General features: G+C 43.4%; 2 protein-coding genes across 11 annotated transcripts in view; one reads left to right on the top strand and one right to left on the bottom strand.

Annotated features, from left to right (window-relative positions):
• The first annotated feature begins 448 nt into the window (after positions 1–448).
• Positions 449–16891, top strand: Tmem220 (transmembrane protein 220). Of its 2 annotated transcripts, none has more exons than XM_052197449.1 (6): positions 449–564; positions 1190–1219; positions 5896–5956; positions 6824–6947; positions 7922–7981; positions 16066–16891. In XM_052197449.1, exons 1-6 carry the CDS (start codon positions 472–474, stop codon positions 16067–16069), a joined length of 372 nt encoding a protein of 123 aa, XP_052053409.1. In that variant the 5' UTR covers positions 449–471; the 3' UTR covers positions 16070–16891. The 2 variants fall into 2 exon arrangements, with proteins under 2 accessions (XP_052053409.1, XP_052053407.1); XM_052197447.1 differs by lacking the exon at positions 16066–16891 and adding an exon at positions 9978–10134.
• Positions 11102–20400, bottom strand: part of Adprm (ADP-ribose/CDP-alcohol diphosphatase, manganese dependent) — a 26757-nt gene continuing 17458 nt past the window's right edge. For 7 of the 9 annotated variants that reach the window (XM_052197436.1, XM_052197444.1, XM_052197437.1 and 4 more), the window contains 3 exons: positions 16970–17596; positions 15699–15815; positions 13724–14120 (listed from right to left, as the gene is read on the bottom strand). In XM_052197436.1, coding sequence (XP_052053396.1) covers positions 13807–14120; positions 15699–15815; positions 16970–17596 — 1058 coding nt within the window. In that variant the 3' untranslated portion in view covers positions 13724–13806. Of the gene's footprint in view, positions 14121–15698; positions 15816–16969; positions 17597–20400 lie in introns of those variants that run through there. The other 2 variants (XM_052197439.1, XM_052197443.1) reach the window with 2 other exon arrangements.

The raw sequence follows: 20400 nt of genomic DNA, 5'->3' as shown, positions 1-20400 counted from the left end.
CAGCCAGTCTGTTTTATATAGAGAGTTCCAGGACAGCCACTGGACCCTATTTCAGAAAGAAGGGTAAAAAAAAAAAAAATCCTCCAAAACTAACCGGAACACACACATGCATGGGCCTCTTTTTTCTTTCTCTTTTTCATTTGCATTTCTGGTTTGTGATATTTTGTTTTGTTTCCCTCATTTGCTTTTTTAATGAGAGAAAGAACAAGGGGGAAAGACTGTACAGCAATGCCAACTCCATACTCCATCCACTAGAGGGCGCCGCACGACCGTCCTAGAACTGAGGAGGGTAGGGAGGGAAGAAGGGCTCGCCACGCCCCTTTAACCCCGCCCCGTTGTCTGAGCCCTGCCCCGCAAGCCTCGCCCCCATCCGCCGCGCCCCTCCCCTCAGTGTGGGCCCTCCCGGCTAGACAGGCCTTGCCCTCTGACCACGCCCCTCTATGCCCGGCCTGCTCCTCCGGCTTCCGGGCCATGGCGCCAGCTGTGGGTCCTTGGGCTCCTCGCTTGTGGCGGGCCTGCAACGCTCTCATGGCAGCTTTCTTCGCTCTGGCCGCTGTGGTGCAGGTCAGGGGGGCTGAGGAAGGCTGGCAGAGGGACTGCGAAGCCCGGGCAGCCAGTTCTCAGGGTGGAGCAGAATTGGGACCCACAGAGTCGTCTCAAGCAGAACAGGATGAGTTCATGTGGTTAGGCAGCACGCTGAGAGCCTGACCTAGCAGCCCCGCGGCAAGTGCATGCATGCAGCTGGTCACCTAGAAAGGGATCCAGACCGCAGGGATCGAAAAGGATCTGACACCTTTTCTAACCTTCAGCTCCCGAGAGATTGAGAGGGTTTCAGCGCCTGGGAGGAAGGAGGAAACAGAATAGGCAGCATCCTAGACCTCTTCCTGATCATCCTCAAGATAACTTCCTTCTTAACTTGAGACCTAAAGTCTTAAAATATACCATAGTAGTTCTTAGGACATCCCCAACAATTATTTTCAAAAGATCAATGGCTGAGCGTGAGATCTACGTGTTGTGTTCAACCGAGAGTCCCTTCAGACATCCTGATGTGCAGACTGCTAGACTAGCTTACTGGTCTTATGTATCTCGAGCCCATTGTAATGCCTAGTTCTTCGCAATGAATAGAAGATCAGACCAAAGAATACAGGGGTCTAATGTGAGCTAACATCTTGATGTTTTGACATTCTAGGTGAACGATCCAGATGCAGAGTTGTGGGTGGTGAGTATGAGCTACTTCCAAAATGTTCCTCCATTTGACACAACGATGCCTCCGCTCCTGGGGCACTTGCCTAAAACCTGGAAATGGACACCTTTGTGAGCTTATTTTCCTAATTTTTTTTCATTGGAGGGGGAAGTCACTCTGATCATATAACTGATGGGGGTGTGAATTCTTTTTTTGTTGTTTTGTTTTGGTTTTTGGTTTTTTGGATTTGGTTTTTGGAGACAGGGTTTCTCTGTATAGTCCTGGCTGTCCTGGAACTCACTCTGTAGATCAGGCTGGCCTCAAACTCAGAAATCCTCCTGCCTCTGCCTCCCAGAGTGCTGGAATTACAGGCATGCACTACCACTGCCCGACTGGGGGTGTGAATTCTTAACTTTCTGGAGACACAGAAGTCTTTCCATGGAGAGAGTTTATACCAGTAACTCCATTTCCCCAGGATTGCACCAGGCATCACAATAGGCGTTCGTATCATTTGCTGAGGACCTACGACATGCTAGTCACTCGATACACATTATGCTAACCTTTGTGACAGCCATAACAAGGATGTGTATTGCTTATATCCATGCGTGACTTTTGTTCTCAGAAGACACTAGACAGTCTTGGAGGGAGATTGTACAACATCACTGAGGAACTCATGCTTGGGTTTGGGGACAGCGCTCACCGTATAGTGCAAGGAGTGAAACACCAGGAATGCAGAGCTGGGCTCTAGTCTGGTCTGAATGTTTGTGAGGTAGAACCACAGTCTGAAACTGCTTGTTATCCAGAGTGCCCTGTCCCCAAATCAAATGACCTCCTCAGCACTTTGCTCCATAGCCTGAGTTCAAAATCATATATCCTCGCAGGAAGCGTCATGTTGATTCTCCAAAAGACTGCAGCAAATATCTGCTCCTGCGCTACCATGAGACCTGCCTGGGATCCCACAGAACAACCTTCCTTCCTAAGCCCCTTCCACCTCCTGACCCAGCAGTTTCTGTTTTCCGCAGAGCTACCTAGGCGTCTTCACTCAAAACCTGTCACCTTTAACATCATTGCCTTGAGATACTTGTTACGGGAAATATTAAAAAAGGTCATCCCGCCAACTTTCCTGCCCCGCCAAGGCCCAACACCATGTCCCGGCGGTGTCCCGCTCCCACGTGACCCCAGATCCCCCGCAGCCTGACCATATCTCAGGCGGGGTCCCATGAGCTCATCTGGCTCCCACACAATGCCCACACATCCCTGGTCTGTCAGCTCACCATCCAATTACCCGGTAGAAGCATGACTCTTAAAGCTTGATTGGTTAGCCAATTAGATTTATGTATATTTAAAATCACAATTACAAGATGCCAATACAGTAATTTCAGAGCCAATTGGTTATAATAAAAAGCTTTAACCAGATTTCTAACCTTTGGATAACACCCCGTATGACTCCATTTTGGTTCCTTCCTTCTTCTCCTGCAGCCTCTGAGACTCCCCAACTCCTAGCTCCGCCTCCCCTTTCCTGTCCAATCACTGGCCTTCCACTGCCCTAATCTGATTGGACATGGAAAATCTTGCCACAGATGCGGTCAAAAGTTAAAATAAAAAAGAACTCAACAACATCCATTCTAGGTATAGGTCCATGCACAGTGCCTGAGCACCCTACCTTTCAACATTCTGATGCGTGTCCTCCCTCGTTCTCTCTCAGTCCTCCGCTGCTTCCTCTGAAGACAGCCTTATAATTCCTCTGACTGCCTCTCGGCTACCTGTACATCACCACTTTCAAACCCCTTGTTATTTCCAAAGCTAAGTTGGATCTCCTCCATTTGGTCTTTAGGCCCGTCATAGCATGGCCCATCCACCTTTCCAGCACTGTCTTTGAAGTCTAGTCCAAAAATGATGGCTACTGTGCCTTGCCCCTAGCATGCCACCGTGTGCCCAGGCTCCCGGGACCATCTCAGATGTCATATGTTGTCTCAATCACCCTGCCTTCTTCCAGGAGGATCTGACCATCCTTGAACTCTCATTGTAGCAACAGCTTGTTTGGTCGCTACTCTGTGTAGCCAGCTTCCAGGAGGACAAGGACATGTTCCCCCTCCTAAAGATCCTCCTGAGGGATGTGCAGAAGGAATGGATGCACAAATGGACAATACTATGTTGCTTTCTGCACTTTGGAGACTAGGACTTCACGCAGCTCCTTTCCACGGTCCCTGCTGTATCTTGTTCATGGAGGCTACTTGCATCACAGAGACAAACAATGGGATATGGATTATGACAGCAGGTTATAAAAACACAGACCATATCACTTAAGAGACTCTGGTGGTCGCTTGATGGTCAACGGTGACATGAAGGGCTCGGCTGTCTCTTCTCAGCCATCCTCGTGTTTATTGAATAGCTGCTGCAGCTGCAGACCTCTCTACCCCCAGAGAAGCATAGCCAATGTGTGAAGGGCGAAAGCGGGAGCAAGATAGGCTTCCTCCTGTGCTTCCATCCCTCCAGTTACGGAGAAAATGGCTCCCAGGAAGCCCCTTGGACAGGTGGTATTTGGTTTGCACAAATCAGCTTGCCATGTTGGTATTAGGGCCTCGGTGTGATTCGTAAGCAACTAAACCTTGTTAAATGCCTTGTATGGCATTATCTTGGACCCTAGAAGACACCACCTTACCTTATATTCCTGGACATGACCACCTCTAGGTGCTAAAGAAATTGAAAAAACAGTTTTGCAGTGGATGAGAATTAAGGACAAGTCCTAGGTACTCGGTGACTCCACGAATTAAATTCTGTTAAGTGGATACTATGATACCTTTAGTTTTTCCATTGGTTAAAAAAAAGTCAATGAAGGACTGGCAAGATGGCTCAGTGGGTAAAGTTGCTTGCCCAGAAGCCTAAAGCCTGATTTTGGTCCTGGTAACCCAGGAAAACCTAAAAGGAGAAACTCCACAGAGGTGTCCTCTGACCACCAGCACTTAGAGCATACACACATGCATATACACAGACACACATGCATTCACTCATGAAATAATAAACTAATTGCATTTATTAAACCCCAAAAGTAACAATAGAAGAGAACATTATAAGTGAATTTTCTGGGTTCATTTTTTTGCTGAGCATACTTTTTTGTTTTGTTTCATTTTAGTTTTCCTGAGACAGGGTTTCTCTGTGCAGCCCTGGCTGTCCTGGAACTCACTCTGTAGACCAGGCTGGCCTCAAACTCAGAGATTTGCCTCCTTCTGCCTCCCAAGTGCCAGGATTTAAGGCTTGCACCATCATTGTTCCAACTTGTGTACCAGAAGCAATTCTTTTCTGTCTCTCTACCCCCAGATTATTGACGGGGAAAAGCATTTTTATAAGGGTTATTAATCACCGTTGCTGTGAGAGACTTAAAGGACCGATTTGTTCATGTGTGTATAAAGTCATAGAGTAAGACTGTGTAATATGCTGAGACAGACTTCCAGGCATTTGAGTGCACATTTAAAAAACCTATGCAGAACATTTCTCACAGAGCACAACTGGGTGTTTATTGTATGGTGTGTGCTCATTTAGGGTCTTCTGTCTCTGTCTCACTCTGAGTAGCTGAGTCACACAGTTATCCGTGTGGAACGGGACTGACCCCTCACCCCTTAAGTGTGCCCTTGGAGAAGCAGCAGTGTTCCATCCAGGGACTTGTCAGGAAGGCAGAATGCTGAAACCCACTGCAAGGTGAAAACCAGTCACTTGAAACAACAGTTCTGGCCATTTCTAAAGAGACTGGAGGTTTGTGCTGTAAACACTGAAAATCAAAACTGATATGGTGAAGTAGCCCCCTCTCTTGGAAAGTCTCCAAAGTTTATGAGCCTATTCTCCCTTCTTGCCTTCTCTCTCTCTCTCTCTCTCTCTCTCTCTCTCTCTCTCTCTCTCTCTCTCTCTCTCTCTCTCTCTCTCTCTCTCTCTCTCTCTGCCAGAGTCTGTTTGTTACAATGAATCTTGGGAATGGTACTTTTTCAGGGCCAGTCTTTTTTTTTTTTTTTTTTTTTAGCCCTGGCTGTCCTGGAACTCACTCTGTAGACCAGGCTGGCCTCAAATTCAGAAATCCACCTGCCTTTGCCTCCCAAGTGCTGGGATTAAAGGTGTGTGCCACCACTGCCCGGCAGGGCCAGTCTTTCCAACTCCTTTTCCCAAATGAACAGCCTTGTCCCGGTACTGGGCACGTCTGGGCATGGCAGACCCCACACATCATTTGGCTGCTTTCTGTGACCTTACTTGCACAACTGGAACACTGAGCCACATGGTCCATGGGGGTTTAGCCTAGTAGGACCATCTGGCCATTCATGAGTGTATTTTCAGAGGATGTTTTTTTATGTAAGTAGGGAAAGTGATTCTGGGTCTGCAAGTTGGGAGCAACTGGGAGGCCAACATTGACAAAACACTGCTTAGAGCTACAGTTTGGTGGTCAAAAGCATCCCCTGGAAAGCTAATTGAGGGAGATAAAATTACAGCCTGATGCGGTGATGAGGTCGTACTAGCAGAACCACCACATCCTCGGTGACTTACTGAAACAGAGGGAATTCCCTCAGCTTGGTGACTGCTGATCCCAGTTTTATTTGCTAGATGGTCTGGAACATACCACATGTTGAGTGTGCTCCTGTTTTCAGTGCACACTATAGACGGTCTACACTGGACTAACGCCTCACGTTTGAGCACCCTTCCTAACCCTCACATTTCCTTTTTGCTAACAGGTGGTGTACATGATCCCAGCAGTACTCACCCTGCTTGTTGGGTTTAATCCTCTTGTCACAGGTATGAATAGTGGATTCTACATGGAGGTTCAACAAATCGGAGCTCTTAGAATGATGGGAACCTACCTGACCAACTCCCAAGAGAAAAGCAGGATCTTGGGCATTTCACCTTGCTTCTGATAATGAGTAGCTCCTTCTCATCTCAGGCCCAGGTCCTAGACCATCCTGGGGAGACTTCCCCAGCTCTGGGCATTCTAGTCTTTATCAGACTTTATGAGACTTGAGACCTCTTGCACCAATTGCTATTTATGAGATTTGGCTCCTAAGGGAGGGGTTTGATCACTGCACTGACTTCTTAAACCTCTAGCTAGTGTTAGATCAGATGGCAACAATCACTGTGGTAACTGTGTCTTCTCAGACTCAGGGGCAATCATTGCCTGTTGTGTAATTTTTTTCTTTTTGATCCATATTAGCATTTTACATATATTTTAGAGAAACACCACTCTTGCTGTTAACTATTTTCTTCCTTGAAATACAGTCAAAATGTATATATACAAATTGCCACTTGTGTATAGAAAGTGTTTATCATGTCTGTAACACACTTCTACATTTTTCAATAGTATGTGCTGCTCCTTCCAATCTCCCTGTGCTTAGTTCTTACAGCAATGTGTGACGTGCTTTTATGTGTTCTCCTATTTGGTGCAAGCTAATCTTACACGCAAGCTCATGCTTTATGCCTCTTTGCATAAGCCTACATGTTTTATTCCACCAAGCTAAGCAACAGAAAGTGGGGAGGCCAGGAGCCAGTGACAGGGGCAAGTGGTGTGGGGAGGGTAGCTCTCCAAAGAAAAGTATTATAAAGCCAGCTAAAGAGAGCGCCTCCTTCTGGATTCGACCTGATTAACTGCCGCAGGGCATCTGTTTGTAGGCAACTTCATCTGGAAAAGTGTGTCTGCGATACACATGCTGTTCTGCGTGCTGTGGGCTGGTGGCTTGGGGTACCACTTCTTGCTTCATGCAAAGCAGAGCATCCTAAATGAGGAAGAAGGCAGGTGAGCAGGAGCTTTTGCTCTTTGGAGGGGTGGGGCAGACCTGAGTCATTCTTTACAACAAACAGCAGCTTCTTGGTGCACAATGATACTATAACTCCTTTAACCATACTAGAAGGAGCAGGGACAGTAACACAGCCATTATCAGATAAAGAAAGTGTGGATTCAAATCTGGCATTGCCTCTTGGACTCTATCATACTGGCTCTCAGAGCAGCACCTGCGTCACTTTCAAACAGGTGAACCTTGACCTTCCTGTAAACAGGTGAACCTTGACCTTCTTGTAACTGGCAAGAGCATATAGTACAGTAATGCTCCAGTCTGATAAGCTGGGGACAGCATCCTGAGTCATTCAGCAGTCTCTGCCAGCCTTGCTTAATGTGTCACATGCCATCCCCTCCCTTGGTCAGAACCATTTACTCTTAGTTTATTATCCTTCCTTTTTCTGGCTCCCAGCCTTACTAAGGAACCTTTTCTGTTTTTTTCTACCCCGTTGCTGGTGTCTGCTGGCACATGCTCCAGAGACTTGTATGTTAGGTGCCACTGACAGGGTGTGGTTCATTCTGGACCCTAACCTTTGCACTCTGGAGAGATGGCCAAGCTTGATCTGCAGATGGGGGTGTATACTAAATGACTTGAGCCACCTCCCGCTTGAAGTCCAGGAATCAGGGTGGACCAGAAGTGGAGCCTCCAGTGACAGTGACAATAGGCCTGCTCTTCAGCTGATGCACAAGGCACACATACCTGACACACAACTCCACAAGTCTGATTAGCACCACAAACAGCTCTTCTCCCTGCCATCTCCCTCAACTCTCAGAGTGTGTGTTTAGATTTCGCATTTGTTTGAGCCAATGCAAAGCACCAACTCCCTTTAAAAACACGAACTAACGGTGAATGAACCCCCAGTCTGTTTGGGGGGGGTGAATGTTCAGAGGAGGAGCAGCATCCACTTCATGATGTGAAACACGGTGTTTTCCAGGGAGCTGTCTGGTCTGGTGATTGTCACAGCATGGATGGCACTGTGCCACAGCTCATCCAAGTAAGTTCAACTTATCAGTAAAAACCAAGGGATCAGGGGCTGGTGAGATGGCTTAGAAGTTAGGAGCACTGGCTGCTTTTCCAGAGGAACTGAGTTCAATTCCCAGGATCCACAAAGTGGATCATAGACATCTTCTAGCTTCATTCTCAGGAGATCTGATCTCCTCTTGTGGCCTCCACTGGTACCAGGCACACAAGTGGCACACAGATAAATATGTAGGCAAAACACTCCCACACATAAAATAAATAATTTTTGACCCAAATGTATTTGAAAGTTAATGTCCTATTTTACAAATGTACATCGTTGTTAATGGATTCCATGTTGATCACACTATGTTCAGAGAATATACTTAGTAGGACATAAGTTCTTTGAAAAATATGGGGGAGAATTTTATGGCTGAAACTATAGGACACGAGATATACATGTGATGCTCTTACATACATGTGATGCTCTTACATACATGTGATGCTCTTACATACATGTAAGCTAATACTCATACACATAAAGTAAAAATAAATCTTAAAGCAACTGTAGACTGATAATACAGTCAATGTCAACCTCTGTTGACACACACACACACCTGATAGAATCCACTTTCTTTTCACATACACACTATTTCAAAAACACTATAAGTTCTGCTCTAAGACTCCCTACATATTTCAAAGAACTTATATCCTACAAAGAATATTCTCTGAACATGGTATAGTTAAAACATACAAACCATTAACAACAATATAATTTGGGCAATTGCTGTACAGTGGGAAATTAGGACATTACTTTCAAGTACATTTGGGCTAAAAAAGAAAACACTACAGAGATCAGAGCTATCTGGAATTGAATCAGGGTAACACTAACATTTATGAAATGTAGCTTAAAAAATCATGCGTAGAAATAAATTGGAATATATTTGATGTGAGGGCGAAGGGGCTGGGACAAATGAGCTGAGCTTCAGGCTTAGGAGAACATCAAACTATGGGAAAATAAACATTAAAGCAAAAACCAATTAAATGAAAATTCGACATGTATATATAAGAGAACCAATAAGGTCAAATATGTATGCTCTAAAATTATCACATTAAAAACCCTTGTAAGATCTAAGAGAAAAAATTACATGTCTAAGAACAAGATCCACAGAGGCACAAATAAAAAGAAACCTTAGGGGTAAACACAAACACAGCCCAGCTAGCGAATCAAGTCCTTAGACACAACTTTGTTCAATAGACTTAAAATCCTAGATTAAATCAACAAGTTCATTGAAACATTCAATTGACTTGAAGAGTTTACCATCAATGCATTGATGTAATAGGTCACTTTCAGGAATTCCTCTTTTGGACTTGTTGACTCTAAAGGGTTATTCATTGTTGTGATGCTGGAGACAGAATGGAAGCCTTGTACGTGGTAAGACATTTGTTCAACCAGTGAGATACATCCCCAGATCTCTTTATATTTTAGCTGAGACAAGGTCTCAGTTGCCCTGTCTGCCCTTGAATTCACTCTCTACCAGGCAAGTCTTGGATTTTCAATCCTTCTGCCTCTAAAGAACTAAGTTGTGTCTTCAAGACCCTCAGAAAAGTTGATCATGGTGCTACATTTTCTTATCCCAGCACTTGGGTGAGGCAGGGGGATTGCTACAAGTTAAAGGCCAGCCTGAGCTACATAACAAATATGAGGTCAACAAGAACCACACAGCAAGACACTGTCTCAGAAATACTTCTTACAAGGCTACCAAAGGGGGGGGGGGAGCTGATTAGAGAAAGATCAATTTTAGCACAGTCTAATTAATCAGTATTCCTCAAAACAGAGTGGGAGAAGACATTTGCAACATATATCAAGTATATACATATATAAAAGTATATACAGATTTTGTACAAATAATGTTAATTTCAATAAAGAGAAACTATTAAAATGTCATGTTTTACTAATTCAAACTTTATGCGTATTTCCAAAGCAATTTATTTTCTTAGACTTCAATTTATAATACTTTTTATTTTTATAGGAATCCAGGTGGTGGAAGAATGCACTTGGCTATTGCCGTTGTAATCACCCTATTCCCACTCCTGTCGTGGGTCTATGTATACATGAACAAGGAAATCCGATCCTCCTGGCCAACTCACTGCAAGACAGTCATTTAAATGAAGCTAATAATGTTTAAATTAGTAGTTTCAACATGTTATACATATTGGGGTAATGGGGCAGTTTCCCAGCTTATTTCAAGAAATCTGAGTGGACACTAAAGATGATTTAAGGTCCACTTAAGAGAATGTAACAAGGCCACCCACAATGTGATGGGAGATTGACTAGGACAGATAAGAACTGGGAACTGTGTCTCCAGAGGTCTCTCCTGTGACAGAAGTGGACCAGGCAATGAGCAGAAACTTGAGTTTGATCCAGCTTTAGCACCATGTGAAGGGGCAGGCCCACGAATCTCCTGGCAAATATTTCCTCACATATAAAGTAGGATGTCAGATCTCTTCAGTTACCACAACCAAATGAATGCAAAGGCACTCTGAGAAGGGGAAGCTCAATTGAGAGTTCCAAAGGGAGTAGAGAGGGGGCTGGGACTGGGTAGCATGCTCACATGGAGGGAGGTGCAAGAAAATCTTGATCCCAGACAATCTCAATGTACTTAATTGCTTCAGCTGCACTGAACCCAGAAAAATCACAGGACAGGTGAGCTGAATGAAAGTAGGAGAAAAAAAAAAAAGTAGAAATTGAAGAAAATATAGTAAAGATAAATTTGGAGTTAAGCAAGCATAGGAGATATTAATCATAATTTATTCTCAGTGAAAACTAATAAGATAATCTATACATCATTTTAATGAATGTTGAAGTGACCAAGGTGGAAGGGAACTGTGTAGGGTGACACAGTCCAGCAGGGCAGATGCAGGCTGTTCTTGAGCACTTGATTTGAGGGCAGGATGAACAAAGAAGTAAAATTTTAACTTTCCTACCTTTAAACTCAGAGAGTCAACTGCCAGGAAGTGTGCATGGAATGGTGTGTGTGTGTGTGTATCTCTTCAACTTCAAATTTTGGCATGGACTGTTGGGGTTGGTCTGGTGCTTCTATGTATTCAAATACTAAATACAGGCCCCTGAGATCTGGTTTTGTGTGTGTGTGTGTGTGTGTGTGTGTGTGTGTGTGTGTGTGTATACACTAAATACTGGCCCCTGAGATCTGGTTGCCTCATTTCATGTACAGCAAATGATGTCATGTAAACTTTGCTTGCCAATCTTTTGTGACTGGTTAAAGAAAACTGGCTGACAGCCAATTGCTGGGGAGAATAGAGGTGGGAGGGCTTGCCATTGGTCTGGGAGTTGAAGAAGTGGGGAGAAGAAGAGAAAGAAGGAGAAGTAAAGGAGGAGGAGGGGAGAGCAGGTTACTATGATGGGATGGATCAGAAGCACCGGACAACTACTGGCAAGTAACCTGGGGAGCACAGCTGGGAAATAGCCAGTCTAGCATTGAAAAATAGTTTAGGGGTAATTGCCCAGTAATTGTGCTGAAGCTGATTAAGTAAATTCTTTGGACTCTGTCTTTGATTATTAGGGGGCTGACAGGGTCACAGTAATTAATAGTTATTAAATACCTTACAGCAACAATCAACAGGTGAAATATTTGCAAGAGTGTAGCGTTCAGAGGGATGTGCTCCAGTGCAAAACACAATAGGCCTTAGAGACACAACACAGAACAACGTATTTAAAGTAGAACAATGTATTTTATACTAAGTGTATGCTGAAAAGATATTTTGAGATAAATCGGGCTAGATAAAATATATTGAATTTATTTTTAAAGGTGTGATTGGTTGAGTATTAATTATTTAAGGTAGCTCACATCATGTGTCAGATATCTGTATGGGGAGCTTATCAGGCTGGAATCAAACTCTGTAACCAGAGGAGTGGTAGTTAGCATGAGAATGCCCCAAGGCCCATGTCTGACTACTGGGTCCCCAGTTGGCAGTGATGCTTGGGTAGCTTAGAGTGTGTGGCTTTGCTGGAGGAAGCAGTCGCTGGGGATGAGATTTGAGGCTTCAAAAGGTGCAGGGCATTCAGTGTCTCTCTCTGCCTCCCACTTCAGATCACGATGTGAGCGCTCAGCTGTTCCTGCCACCATGCCTTTGTCCTGCCATCATGGACTGTAACCCTCTGGAACAGCAGTCTCTCCACCTGAGGGTCACAACGCTCTGGGAGTCAAACAACCCTTTCACAGAGGCCACCTAGGGCCTCTGCATATCAGATATTTACATTAAGATTTATAACAGTAGCAAAATTACAGTTGTAAAGTAGTAACAGAAATAACCTTACAGTTGGGGGTCACCACAACATGAGGAGCTCTATTAGGGTAGAGACATTAGGAAAGTTGAGAACCAATGTTCCAGAACCATAAATCCCAAATCAAATACTTTCTTTTCTAAGTTGCCTTGGTCATGGTGTTTTGTCACAGCAATAGGAAAGTAATCAAGCCAAGATGTCATTTCAGAAGATTTAAGAAATGCTTCTTCAGAATGCATCCTCACTATGCCGAGAGTAAAAATGAGTCAGATACAGTTTTATATAAGACAAGAGTGCTCTGTAAATATTAAAGGGATACTTATTTTGGAAAACAGGCTACTGAAGTCAGATTGTCACAGACAAAATGAAATTGATATTAAAGCAATTACAGTACAGGTTGAGTCAATAAAACACAGGATAAGAATCAGAGTTGTCCAATGTCCCTTTAGCCTCCATGGTCTTTATGGCCTTTGTAACGTCTTTAGAACTGAGTCATAATGAATCTAATCCATTTGGAAACTCCACACGGGACCTACCGATCCTCTCATCATGCTTGATTTCAGTGTGTAAAGGAGTCATGTTCAGAACATATATTCAGTATTTTAATTCCCTGGATCAAGACTAGTCTGGCCGGCATATTCATTGTACCCTTTGCACGCTCATAGGAGCATGGAAGTCACTAACTTCCAGAGTATAGTTGCCTTGGGTCCTTACCAATGGAATGAAATAATTTATATTTTTACTTTTTGAAGGCATTGTCTACATAGTTTCAGACTGCCAACATATCAGCCTAAACTTCCTTTTCCTTCAGTGTTTCTGGTTTTATTTCAGTACAAATGAGATGTGCATGTATACTATCAGTTCATTTTCTTTGCTGGCAGCCTGGGGTTGCGCTTGGTGACCTTACTGGCCAGCTATTGCTCTTTCCATGACGGTCTTGAGGTTCATGGAGGCAAGTCTGAATGATCTCAGCACCTGAAATGAGTTCTCAGCTGTTTTTCACAGAATGGGAATGTCACCTATGTCTAAGTTTGAGTACTTTGAAACAAATGACCAAAGTCCACTCATACAGCAGGGTAAGCAGGTAAGCCCTGGCTTTTGGCTTTCATGTGCTAAGCTGAAAAGCTAATAGGAGATAAATTATCATTGTACAAAAAGAAAAAAAAGAAGGAAAAGCAAAGCAAAGAATATAAAGAAAGAAAAGGAAAGGAAAGAAAGGAAAGGGAAAGAAAAGTAAAGAAAAGGAAAGGAAAGAAAAGAAAACAAAAGAAAAAACAAATCAATTTAGGCCAAAAATAGTCCCTTCTCAGGACTGTATGCCCACATGAGTCTCCTTCCTGGTTTAATACTTTTAGTCCTAGCTTTCAGTACCTGGATGTATGATCCAAAAATAACATTTCTGAGTTTTATCTTCACTCACACCTTCTCAAGGCGCAAATATATTTTGTATACAAACAAAATACTTAACAGTGCGACTGAGAATTTAACTTTTATGGAAAGGATCAAAACCTAAAACAATGTCATTCTCTTTCTACAAAGCAGACAGGATAATGACACTAAAAACACAAAGCTTCTTCCCTTTTGTAATTCATAATTCTGTCTGGAACTCTGCCTCTCCCTTTCAGTAGCATTTTGTCAGGGTAGACATGAACTGTGCCGAAGGCCTGGCTGTCCGGAGCTGTTTCAATAACTCCTTCAAGGTTGACGTGGTGCACACCGAAAGGATCTTCAGAGTAGCCACCGTCATGTGTGTGACCAGCAAGGAAACACACCACACACTTGTGAGACCATATGATTGACAGAGCATCCATGTAGTTCCATGCCAGGCACACAGTGTCAGGAGATGCGTCTGGGTAAATGGGAATATGGCCTGTTAAGGAAAAATTAGGAGCCAATTAAGTCTCTTTACATCAAGAAAAAAGACCAAAACTAGTATTCAAGAAACCAAACCTAAGCACATAAAGATAGGTGACAATGAGCTCTGTAATCTCAGCACTTGAGAAGTGGCAAGAGGAGGATCATGAGTTCAAGGCCAACCTGAGTTATAGAGAGAGAATCTATAGCCACATCTTTGATACACAGAACAGACAGATGGGTAGATGGTTCAAATACAAGGTGGGAGATATATTTGTATAGGAAAACGATCTCTGAGGCCTACACAATCCCAAAGACATCCTGTGCATGGAACTTGTAGAGGCCCAGGAGTCACCCAGATTCTATGCCAGGATCCAATCTCACTGGTTTCCATAAATAGGAATGTTACATATAAGGAAAGATGTAGCTAAAGAACAGTTTACCAGCTGCTCAGGGGTTGTGCTATATAAAAATGTCACTGAACAAACACAGTTCAGGAGACTTTAAAGAACCTCTTGAGATCAAAGCTGCCAGATCCAACTTGCACCCAGGAATCTGATTAAGGTGGGGAAGGTTGTCCTTGGGCCAAGGAGATATGAGGGCACAGAGGCAGGACTCTGAATTGCAGTGCACACACATTTGTCAGGCTAAGGCCCCACATCGGGCCCGAGCCTGCCTCTCTTGCTCCTACCCAGTAACTTAGCTCTGGTCTGCTACTGTTCGTTTGCATCAACAAGTTCCACTTCATACCCACTGATTCTAAATGAAAACTAGTTTCTGTGGAACTTGGGACTTGCAGAGAACCACAAGTGTGACTGTCACATCTCATACCAGCTCTGCCTCAGCTGGGAAGCAGTGACCCAATCCTGGCAATTTGACTGCCAGCCAGGGCTAAGGATAAGACTTAGTGGAGCCATAATTTCTTCATAATTTGATTCCAGTTGGGAAAAGTCCACTTTGAAACCTATAAGGGAAACTCAGAGACACTAACAAATGAGAAAATGTTTTTTTTTTCTTTCTTTCTTTTTTTTAAAAATTTTTTCTTTTTGGTTTTTTGGATTTGGTTTTTAGAGACAGGGTTTCTCTATGTAGCTCTGGCTGTCCTGGAACTCACTCTGTAGACCAGGCTGGCCTCAAACTCAGAAATCCACCTGCCTCTGCCTCCCAGAGTGCTGGGATTACAGGCTTGGGCCACCACCACCCGGCTATCCTGACTCATTTTTAAATGTTAAGCTTTAGGTTTCAATGAAAACTAGTAAGTGGGGCTGGAGAGGTGGCTCAGCAGTTACAAGTACTGGCTGCTCTTCCAGAGACCCTGAGTTCAATTCCTAGCCCACCTACAAGTTAGCTCACAAGTATCTGGAATTACAGAAGAAATCTGATATCCTCTTCAGGTACTGCAAGCACACAGTACACAAAGATATATTCAGGCAAACATTCATACACTAGCACAGTTATTTTATAATCTCAAGAAATAGAAGTATCGCTTTTACAGAAAGAAGGTATCAAAACACAAATATTATTGATATTTCATGAATTAACTTCCCAATTTCTAAACTGGCCATGTAACCAAAGGATCAATTTACATACTTACTCACAATCACCACCTTTTCTTGGTTCGTGTCAGAGAATGTAAGCACTTTGTCCAACCAGTTCAGCTGTTCTTGGCTGAATCCTCCATTAAACTGGACATACTGGGGCTCAGAAAGTCCTGAATGAATTCAGCAAGTTAGACCTGTCACATGTCATCCTTCTCTCATTTGGGCATTCAAGTTTAGCTAATGCAAGGATATACATTCTTTAGGGATCAGCATCTTAAGAGTGTAGAACAAGATACAAATACAGCGATGTAAACTCTTGTCTTGGCTCCCTGTGTATTTCACTTATTTCCGCTAAGTGAAAGCTCCTTTCTGTCCTCCGAGCCCTACTACATATTCGTGTCCCTCTTACCTTCTCCCTAGATGATCCTGTGCTGTGCTGTGCCACTTGGAGACTGAGCATCTGTTTCTTGTGCCTGCCAGCATCCTGCCCAACTCTTTCTAAGGATAGCTCCTGACATCTGGACAATGGTTTGGATTTTTGTGCCATTGGAATGATTTTGTCTGCTCATCTAATTGAAAATGACACCCCTAGATCTTTGTTGTGACACCACACTCCACTTTTCTCAGTGACCCTATTGCCCAGGAGAGAATCTGGCTTTTGATTCATTTTCTGCTATGGTATAGATATGAAATGTCTTTATGGCTCGAGTGTTGAAGACATGGTCACCAACTGTTGAGTTACTGGGAGGTGACACCATCTTTTAGAGCTGAGAACTAGGGAGGGAAGTCAAGTCACGGAAGGATGCCCTGGATGGGAAGACCACAAGCTCTGCCCTCTTCTCTGACTTTGCTTTCAGGCTCTGATATGTAGGCAGCTTGCTCTGGTATACATTGCCTGTCACCACATGCTGCTTTACCACAGGCCCCAGTGCAACACAGCCAAGGGACTCTGAACTAAACGCCTCCAAACCATAAGCCTGGACAGACCTTTCCTCCATGTAAGTTGATTATTATAGGTATTGACCAGTAATGGAAAGCTAACAAATTTATGTATTCTTATCTGCCCTACACACCTAATGCCATGGTTCTCTCCATTACAAAAAGCATTCCAACAGCCCATTCCAGAATGGATACTCAGTATCTGCTCAATGTCTGAAGTTTGAATTACTTGTAACCAATTTATGTGACTTCAAGGTATAAGGATCCTGACCCTGAACAATGACAATAAACTTTTACCTTAATCATCCATCTTTCTGCTGAATAAAAGGTAGCTGAAGAATTTAAAGACAAAGTATTAGATTCTCAGCTCAAAGCAATAATTCACCTTGGGGACTATTCAACTCCACATTGGGGTTGTGTTCCCGCAGCATCTTCATGCACTGCTCATATTTTGGAGAAGACTGGTCTATGCCCAAAACACTCAGGTCATAAGAGTCAAGTAAAATGAACCGGAATTTAGGGAATGGGACAAAGTGATAGGCATAGTAGTCCTCTGATGGCGTGGTCTCAGGATGCTGTAAGATCTGGTCTTGTAGAGACTTGCTGTTAAGTTTAGAGTTTGCTAAGTAGTCTCTGCTGAAGTTATAGAATTCATGGTTTCCCCATGTGTGGTGCACTGGAACTTTAAGCATTTGGAATGTGTTCATGACAACCTCTAGAGATTTTTCTGATACTTTGTACTGTGCATTGTAGCCATCAATGATGTCTCCCAGCTGCAGGACACAACAGGGCATGCTGCTTTCTTTGTTCCAGTCCTCAATGGCACCCTGTAAGTGAGTAAGACTGTGTCGGTAGTACCTCCGCCTGCTTCTTTGATAATTGTATCCATCTTCTAAATCAGCATACTGAATATCTGCTATAACTCCAAAGGAAAACAGTGGCTCTGAAGCATCAGTCGGGGAACTGGGGTTCAGGATATCAGCCATAACCTCGAGGCAGGCTTCTAAAAAAGCTAGGGAGAGGGAGAAGACACCCATGTTAAAATACTGCAGCCTTCCAATGGACAGAAGAAAATGACAAAACAGGATAATCCACTAGATAGCAAGACAGAAAGACAAGTGTGAAGGCTCTAGAGGTTAATGTCTTAGCTCTGAAATGTTTCAGTTCTCATCTGATAACTCTCATGATAACCTCTCTCATTCAGAAGGCTGACCATTTATAAAGGGGCACTACCATACTGACAAAAGGAATTCCAACCACATTGGCCAAATTCAAATTTGGAAACATTTCTTAGTTTCCATCCATTTTAAACATGAGTGATATAAATCCTCTCCCAATTCAAAACTGACGGGAATTCGTCTGTTGTTATGTCTAAAAATGCTAAATTCTGAACCCCAAGAGCTGCTGCCATCCAGACATGTGCATCCTCACACACACCAGCCTTTGGTATGTAAACCTTGCTCCCCACTTTAAAGCCATTGGTTAATAAAAGGATAGAACCTGTGACTGAGCAGTAGAGAACGGTGGGAGCTGAGAATTGAGTGAGGGGTCTCAGGAGATACTGGGGTAGGGGAAAGAAGGAGCAAAATTAAGGAGAAAGAAGGTCGCCAAGAAGCAGGATGGACCAAGACATGTGGCCAAAAGAAGCTTGTCCTGAGGACACATATGCAACAGTTAGCCCAATGAGACTAGAATTGCTAGTAACACACACAGGGCCTATGGTTTGGATATAGGTTAGAATAACTCAGAGCCTGCCCAGTCTAGGGGGGCAGCTGGTAATAAACAGCAGGGTTTTGTGTCTTTTAATGGCTACCGAGAATAAATATTTCATTTTCACAAAACAGCAGCCATCCCTCGGACCCGTCACGGGCACTCGGCCACCCCCGTTCCCACAGCAGAGTCTACTCTGGGATGCTCAGGCCAGGCCTGGGCTTTTCCCTTAGTTGATGAGCAGCCTACAGAAAGAAGTCTTTCCCTTTTTAGTATCTGAGGGAAGACAGTGATGATATGAAAAGAAGGTAGTTTAACAACAAATGTCCCCAGAGGTTCTGGAGTTTGGTGTCCCGCCCCCAGTTGTTTGCAGTTATGAGTAGGTGTAGCCTTGTTGGATTAAGTAAGCCACTGAGAGCGGGCTTCTACATGTCAAAGCCCCGAGCTACTTCCAGTCCCCTCTCTGCTTCATACTGCTGTTGAACATGTTCTCTCTCAGCTTCCTGTGGTGCTATCATGCCTGCCTGATATAGCAGACTCAAAGAGCGGGGTTGGGGTGCTATTGTTGGGGACAGGGTCTCTCTATGAAGCCCTGCCTTTCCTAGTACTCCCTGTATAGATCAGGTTGGCCTAGAACTCACAGAGATCCATCTGCCTGTTTCCAAAAGGTATGTGTTACCTCACCTGGATAAAAAAGATTCTAATCTCTCTGAATTATAAGGCAAAATAAACTCTATCTTAAGCTATTTTGGTCATTTTTTTAAATCACAAAACAAAAGTAACTGATTGGAAAATAATTTTAAATTTAAAATAGCCCGGTGTAGGGGCTGGAGAGATGCCCAGAGGTTGAAAGACCTTCCTCCAGGGTGCCTGAATTCCCAGCATCCATATCAGAAAGCTCACAACCACTTGTAATTCCATCTACAAACACAGGGACCTGATATCATTTTTGAGCTTCCTGGGGCTCTCAAACTGACAGATGGATGGGTGTGTACTCACACAGAAATATATAAATAAAAATACAAACACTATGACATCTCTGTACCCACTGTCCTTTCTATGAGCAGCTGAAATCCAATTTGAACCAGTTCTGCTAATCTTAGAACCATCCCCTGATTCTGAGACAGAACAGAAAACAAAATCTTTTCATCCCACGCATAATCTCCACTTAAACTCTAGAAAGTATCTCATTAGGTTATTTATAAACAGAATATGTAATGATAAAAGAACCAAGAATACTAAGGTTTATGACAAACGTAAAAGGCCAAGGTGCTAAATTATCAACTATTCTTATTATGAAAAATAAACCTCTATAGCTCTATCTGAATTGATCAAAACCTGTTTCTAAAAATTTCTGACTTTCTGAAATCCTTCTGATTCCTGGTCACCTGCTCTGCCTAGCCAAGTTCCTATTTAAATCTCCAAAGAAACATGAAATTGAATTCTAAGCTTCTGAGCTACTCCTAACAGAGAGGCTCCAACTCCATATTCAGCACAGGGCCAGACTCCAGCTAGACATGAGAATGGGGCTCTCCTCACTCTGACACTGTTGTCACTGGATGGGTCAGTGGGTAAAGAAAGGGGGCTGCCTGCCAAACCTGATGACCTGAGGTCAATTTCTTTTTTCTTTTTCTTTTTTCTTTTTTTGTTTAAGATTTATTTATTTATTTATTTATTTATTTATTTATTTATTTATTTATTCATTCATTTATTATATGTAAGTACACTGTAGCTGTCTTCAGACACACCAGAAGAGGGCATCAGATCTCATTACATATGGTTGCGAGCCACCATGTGGTTGCTGGGATTTGAACTCAGGACCTCCTGAAGAGCAGTGCTCTTAACCACTGAGCTATCTCTCCAGTGCCCTCCAAGTTCTATTTCTGAGACCCACAAGGTGCAAACAATGAACTCCAGCCCCCAAGCAGTCCTCTGACCTCCACACATGCACTGTGGCACACATGTATCTTGTACACAGTTATTTTCCTTAACGTTTTTTACAGTGATTAAATATGTTCTCTTCTGCCACAGTCTCCACTTGAAAACCCTACCAGACATCATGTCTATAACATTTGTGATGGGACAGTATTTCCCTAACCTTCCTGC

The sequence above is a fragment of the Apodemus sylvaticus genome, chromosome 10 (assembly GCF_947179515.1).
Source record: "Apodemus sylvaticus chromosome 10, mApoSyl1.1, whole genome shotgun sequence".
Classification (NCBI taxonomy): domain Eukaryota; kingdom Metazoa; phylum Chordata; class Mammalia; order Rodentia; family Muridae; genus Apodemus; species Apodemus sylvaticus.
The sequence above is the reverse complement of the archived record's forward strand: the minus strand, read 5'-3'. Positions and strand labels throughout refer to the sequence as shown.